The sequence below is a fragment of the Octopus sinensis genome, linkage group LG24 (genome assembly GCF_006345805.1).
Source record: "Octopus sinensis linkage group LG24, ASM634580v1, whole genome shotgun sequence".
Taxonomy (NCBI): domain Eukaryota; kingdom Metazoa; phylum Mollusca; class Cephalopoda; order Octopoda; family Octopodidae; genus Octopus; species Octopus sinensis.
Window position 1 is genome coordinate 22097423 of NC_043020.1, and position 7013 is coordinate 22104435.

Below are 7013 nucleotides of genomic sequence, written 5' to 3' on the forward strand. Positions count from 1 at the left end.
TTACTTCTGTATAACATTTAAATACGTCCCTTGTTATTCTGAGTTCATCCACCACCAGGTATCTATGTGTCATGTCTGTGTGATTAAGGTTGACCTTAAGCTAAATTACAATTGTAAAAATATAACAATAATTATGAAGAGGAATGATGGCTAACGAGATAAAATTATCACCTTGGACTTTAATGATGACCTCATTATCTGTTACATGTGATGATCATGAACTTTGTGTGTGTGTGTGTGATTAAATGTCTGTAGTTTCTGTGGAAACCAAGGTTGGCTATATTGAGACAATGTTTGATAACCAGTTGAAGATAATAAAAAAAACTGCTAATTAATACACACACACAGCTGTTTGGTTAAGAAGTTAAGTTTTGCAACCTCTTGATTCTGGGTTCAATCCCACTGTATGGCAGTGTAAATAAAATTTAGGTGATGCAAACCATACTAGATCATAGCGCGCGCGCGTGTGTGTGTGTGTGCATGCACATGCGTACTATCGTCATCATCATCATCTTTACATCTGTTAGTTCATGCTTGCGTGGATTGTGCAGGTTCTACCTCACACAGCATCTCACCTTTTGTTTCATTCTTTTATCATCTCCTTTGAGAAGTTCAAAATCTTCAGATCAGCTTTCACCACTTCTGCCGACGTCTACTTTGGTCATCCTCTGTTTCCTTCCACTTGGATACCCTGGCATTTCTTTACCTATCCATTATCCTCCTCACACATCATATGTCCCTGCCAAAGTAGACCTTGTTCTTCTATTCTACATCTGATTCCTCTAATCCCTAGTTTATCCCTCAGCTCATCTACACTGCCCAACTCATAAACATTAATTTTATGCAACCAGTGGAGCATCCTTTCTTTATTGCTCTCCATCTTTTGCACATATTCTTCTTCAGTGTCCTCATCTCAGCATCATACTCCTTACACAACCAATATGCACTCTGCCTTTTGCTTAACCCTTTTGATACCAACCCGCCTGAAACCACCTCTGGCTCTGTAATACAAATGTCTTGTTTTCAAAAGTTCTGAATTAAAATCTTCCAAACTTTAGTCACAATTTATGTTCCTAACACTAGCTTAATGATAACTAAGTTATTTTACTAAAGTCTTTGTTATATTCAAAATTAATTGAAAGAAAGAGTATCTCAACAGAAATAAGGTAACAAAAGGGTTAAAGAAAGAATCCTATTGCTATTTCCCCTCAATCAGTCTTGACTCTGTTATCCCATGATCAAAGACATTCCACCCATGAGTGTCCTGTTTGTTTTGCAGAGCAGTCTAGCCCTGGCTTTATTTATCAATGTGACCTCATTTTTTTTAAAGATAGGTTAGGGTGTCATTTGAGGAAAACTGCTTCTGGTTGGTCATTTCCCTTGTTGGTTCCTATGGAAACCAAATTTGACTAAACTAATTTCAAGAGAGATGTCCAGATAAAGAAAGTTCAAGGATACTAATAGTGGTCTTCTGTTTAAAATAAATATTTGTGCAATAAATTTGAATGATAGAAGAATTTTTTTAATCCTTTCACTGAAGAATTAAATTCCATCGTTATTCCAGTAATGATGTTAAATATCAACCAAAAAATAGAATTGGTATTTTTTTCTGTGAGTCCCATTGATCCAGTAATCTTAAAATATCTTTATAGAAAATAGTTTCTAGCTTGACATTCTTTAACAAATGATTGGTTTGAATAAGTTACATTTGATTTCCCCAGTAAAAGGGTTAAAGTTTAATGAAAGCGGAAAAACCTGAGTATTTTTGTTTTCCTTTTTTTTTGTCTTAGAAAATCCCTGGTCTCAACTCTCCCTCACCCCACCCTACATACTTTACTAATCTTAATTAATTAATTAAACAAAATTAAACAGAAATGCTTAATTGATTTTTTTTTTTTCAATTGCTGTAATTGTGCAATTGTCCTGTCTCTCATGAATGGCTGATCAATGATTTAAGAATGCTGGTTATTTGTATAACCAGGCTGGTCAAGCTTCTGCAATACAGTGAGGAAACTGTAACATTGTGATGTTACAGTGTGACATAGCAATGTTACCATTTGTGACATTGTAATTACCATAACATGTGGCACATGTTATTTGCTGCTCTTCAATGTTGCTCCATGTGCATAGTACAACTTAGATTTTGGCAATTTGCTACAGTCATCAGTCCATATAGTCAATACTCCATTTAGTCATTAGTCCATGTAGGAAATTACTCCATGTGGTCAATATTTCTTGTAGTTATTTAGTCCATGTTGTCTGTACACCATGTGATTTGTGCATGTGAAGAGCAGTCTATGTTGTCAGTTTACTTCATGTGCTTAGTAATCCATTCAGTCATTTACACCATGTGGTCAGTTACTCCATGTTATTGTTGCATCTGGTGGTGGGTCCCCGTGGGCAGCAGAGTTTGATTTTTCTCTATTTCTGTAAAAATCTGAAGAATCTGCTAATACAAGGTGTCAACTCTCTCAACTAAATATTAATTTATTTATGTTTATGATTTTTAAAAAAGGTTTTCTTTTCTTTCCACAGGGTCCATTTGGATGTTTGAACAATGCTCGTTATGGCATTGGATGGGGGGTTCTTGGAGCAGCAGAGTTCTGTCTTGAAACAGCACGACAATACACATTGGACAGGTGAAAAATGGATTTTCATGTTCTAATGTCTGTCCATCTCTCTCTCTCTCTCTCTCTCTCTCTCTCTCTCTCTCTCTTTGTGATATTGCTCTGTGTGACTTTGTAACATTACAGAATGCAATTGTGGTGTTACAGTCTGTGACTTGATGATGTCACAGCTTACAACTTCTGTGATTTTCATGTTACACTCTTTGACTTCATAATATTACAGTGTCTGTGAATTTGCAATGTTACAGTCTTCAACTTGACAATGCTCTGATGTATTTTATTGTCATACTGTAGTCTGTGTTTTGTGACATTATATTATAGGTACTGATTGTGTGACATTACTTTTTGTAACATTGTGATGTTAGTCAGTATAACTACTTCGGGATACTGCTGGCTGACACTTCTTAGTATGTATATATGAATGTGTGTGTGTGATTGCTATTCTGCAAAAGTGTCGTAAGTCCAAAATGTTGCTTTTTCAGAAAACAAAAAAATAGTTCCACCTTCCATTGTTTTTGACATTAGCAATAGTTCCAGCTTAACAATAATACTTTGTTGGGTGCATAAAATTGTATCTCCATGCATGTATGATTTTTTTTTAGTCAGAAATATTTTTGCAAAAGTGTGGTATGTAGGGCTTACTACACTTTTGAAAAATACTAAACGTTGTGCTACACTTCGGCAAATTTCATGTCTTCGCATCTTAAGCAGCCGGAGGTAGTTTGACCCAAAGAACTGGCTATTGCAAGCAAAATTAAATATTGAAAAAAAAAATGCATTTGGCCAAATTTGGATATACAACAGTTTAACATAATAGCAACGATATATATATAATTGTGTGTGGAGGCACAATGGCCCAGTGGTTAGGGCAGTGGACTTGTGGTCGTAGGATCGTGGTTTCGAATCCCAGACCAGGATTATCGAGCAAAAACATCTAAAGTTCCACGAGGTTCTGGCTGCAGGTGGTGGTGAACCCTGCTGTACTCTTTCACCACAACTTTCTCTCACTCTTTCTTCCTGTTTCTGTTCACGTGTCTGTGGAGTGCTCAGCCACTTGCAAGTTAATTTCACAAACAGGCTGTTTCATTGATCGGATCAACTGGAACCCTTGTCATAGTGACCGACAGAGTACCACGATATGTCTGTGTGTGTGTGTGTCTAGTTACCATGTTTATTCAGTTATGTCACACTCTTGTATAGTCGTACCACTAATTTAGTGCTAAATCTTGGTACAAAATTTCTTCCCTTCATAGCCTTAGCTTTGCCCCACGTTTAAGTTGTACCTCAGTTTTTTCAGTTCAAACCACATGTAAAATTGTGCAACTTATGGTCAAGTAAATATGGTGTGTGTGTGTATTTAAACAACCTGCAATCTGATCTGACTCTGCTAATCTTAATGTGTAACAATAACCTAAACGGTCTCTTATCACTTTGTTATACTTGGTTTACCTTTGACACCCAACTGATTAACTAATTAATGAGCACTTGATTTATTTGTCTTGTTAAGATTGTTAACGATTAAAAAAATGCCCAACAATAACGACCGAATGCAAGCACAAATGTGTGAAGGTGGTTTCTGGTCTTTTTGTTGTGTAGTTCTTCATGAGACACAGATGTATTTTCACGTGCACAAACACACACACACACACACTCTTTCTCATAGGCATACACACACATATGAAGTGTTATTGGAAAGTTTTTTAGATGGCACATGCTATGATTGTACAACTCAGTAGTAGTGTGTGTGTGTGTACAACTGATGATCAAATGTAACTGGCTAACACAGTCACTCTTCAACAAATAAGCTTGTTACCATTTTATGTTTAATTATTCTATGATCATATTATTTCATATAATTATATGATAGTGGCTTCAAATTTTAGTGCAACGCCAGCAATTTCAGAGAGTTGGGGTGGGTATTTATTTTATCAATTCCAAAAGGATGAAAGGCAAAGTTGGCCCATGGTGCAATTTGAACTTAATAAAGCCAGACGAAATGCTACTTAGCATTTCACCTGGCATGCTGACAATTCTGCCAGCTTAATAATAATAATAATGGTTTCAAATTTTTGGCATAAGGCCAGCAATTTTAGGGGAGGGTGCAAGTCAATTACATCAACCTTTATCGACCCTGAAAAGATGAAAGGCAAAGTCGACCATGGTAGGATTTAAACTCAGAATGTAAAGATGGACAGAATGCTGCTTAGCTTTTTGCCTGGCATGCTAACGATTGTACCAGGTTGCTACCTTAATAATTACGTATAATATTATATGAGCTTATGATGTGGAAAGCTGGCAGAATCGTTAAAGCCTGAATCAAAATGCTTAGCAGGATCTTTGCCAAATCTGTGTTCCAATTTCAATTCCTATCAAGACCACCTTCAACATTCATCTTTTTAGGAATCAATAAAACAAAATATCAGTCAAGTACCTGGGGTTTATGTAATAGACTAACCCATCCCCTTAAAATTGCTGGCTTTGTGCTGAAGTTTGAAACAATATTATTTGGATTTATGCAACATCATCTTAGAATGGTTTTATGAATTTTTGCAATTGTTGGTCTGCATCACATATTGCATAATTCTCAGCAACTCTGACACCAAGACCTCCAAAATGCCTTGTCAGGCTTTTAGCTATGATTCTTTAGGTTAACCCTGTAGCATTCACATTATTCTACTAAATGTAATGTTTATTAATTCACATTATTTTCCATTAATGAAATCTTATAGATTTGAGATTTTGATGAGGCAACTGTTTATTTTTAGAATGACATTGTAGGATAGATGTGAGAGGTTAGTTCTGGCCAGTTTGGACATAAAACAGGTCAAATATTTGAGCCTAACATGGCTACGTCAATTATTAACCCTTAGCATTCTGATTACTGTCAAATATAATCCTTATTTATTCATATTGTTTTTAATTAATCATGCTTTATCTTGTAGCTTTGAGATTTTGATGATGTGATTGTTTAGTTTTTAAATAGCATTGCGGGGTAGGTGTGAGAGATCAAATCTGGCTTATATGAGCTTAAAACAAGTAGAATATTCTAGTTGGATATGGCCGGTTTAAATGCTGAAGGGTTAAACACAGGTTATGAGCAATACACGTGTTTCGAGGATTGTCAGAAGTTTATTTGAAGATGGGAAGTATTTTGGGGTGGTTGGTCACTTGTAAGGCACCAAAAAATGTAGTAAAGATTAACAAATTCATCCATGTGGAACAATCCATTGTCTTGGTCACATGGATGGCACCAGTTATAGAATCTGCTACTAATAATGATTATGGTGGTATATGTGCCTCTGTGTCTATTTCTTTGCCTCTTTTGTTTTTAGTTATATCTCTTTATCACCTCTATCAACAGGATCCAGTTTAGCTCTCCACTGGCTAAGAACCAGTTGATGCAGAAGAAAATGGCTGATATGTTAACAGAGATCAGCCTTGGACTTCAGGCTGCCATCCAGGTTGGTCGACTGAAAGATGAAGGAAAGTAAGTGGACGGCTCTTGAAAAGCATCAAGTTCTGTTGGCTTGTGGTTCTTATTTTTATGATGCCCCTTTCTTTTTACACACACACACACACCTCTCTTTCCATCTAGGTATGTGTTATATATATTTTTTCATCTTTATGTATGTGTTATATATATATACATACATATATATATGTATATATATATATATATATGTATATATTATATATATGTATATATATATATATATGTATGTATATATATGTATGTATACCGGAGTAAACACATAAATGTGAAACAAGGTGGAAAAAAGAGTACTCAAATACCAGTGGTATAGGTAATATGCTTTATTAAAGCAGCAGAAAATTCAACAAAATCTGTTACTCTGAGTTTCTCGTTGCCGTTCATCAGACAGTTTTTGCTAGAATGGAACCGATATATCAATTCAATCTAGACTCTTACAAACGCTACACCTTTAAAAAAATGGACTTGTTTGATTGGCCCTTTAGAAATAACGGTCAATCTTCGAGCGATAAACAAAAAAGGTCAAAAATATATGTATATATATATAAAAAATTATAAAAGTTATAAAATTTGAGGAAAAAACCTTACATTGAATAAAATACATATTGACGTTAATGAAGAAAGTATAATTAATGCATAGAAATTAAACCTTTTATAAATATTACACTGCAATACATATTTATTAAAGTGTACAATATATATCAACATACACAGAAGGATGCGTGCAAACGCCATACATATACAGACGTATAAATATAAATCTAAAATATACACATAAATGCATGCGTACATATATGTCCGCAATCTATCTCGCACGCAAGTTAAAATCATCGATGTAGCGATTCTCATATACTGAGTAAAGCTTAAGTAAGGGGGACGTAAAGTTGTATCAGTAT

The 7013-nt window shown here is 35.1% G+C and overlaps 1 protein-coding gene across 1 annotated transcript in view; it reads left to right on the forward strand.

Annotated features, from left to right (window-relative positions):
- The window catches only part of LOC115223980 (glutaryl-CoA dehydrogenase, mitochondrial), a 45450-nt gene extending 39307 nt beyond the window's left edge, over nt 1-6143 (forward strand). The window contains exons 8-9 of the mRNA XM_029794753.2: nt 2536-2639; nt 5989-6143. Coding sequence (XP_029650613.2) covers nt 2536-2639; nt 5989-6118 — 234 coding nt within the window. The 3' untranslated portion in view covers nt 6119-6143. The remainder of the gene's footprint in view (nt 1-2535; nt 2640-5988) is intronic.
- Nucleotides 6144-7013: the final 870 nt, after the last annotated feature.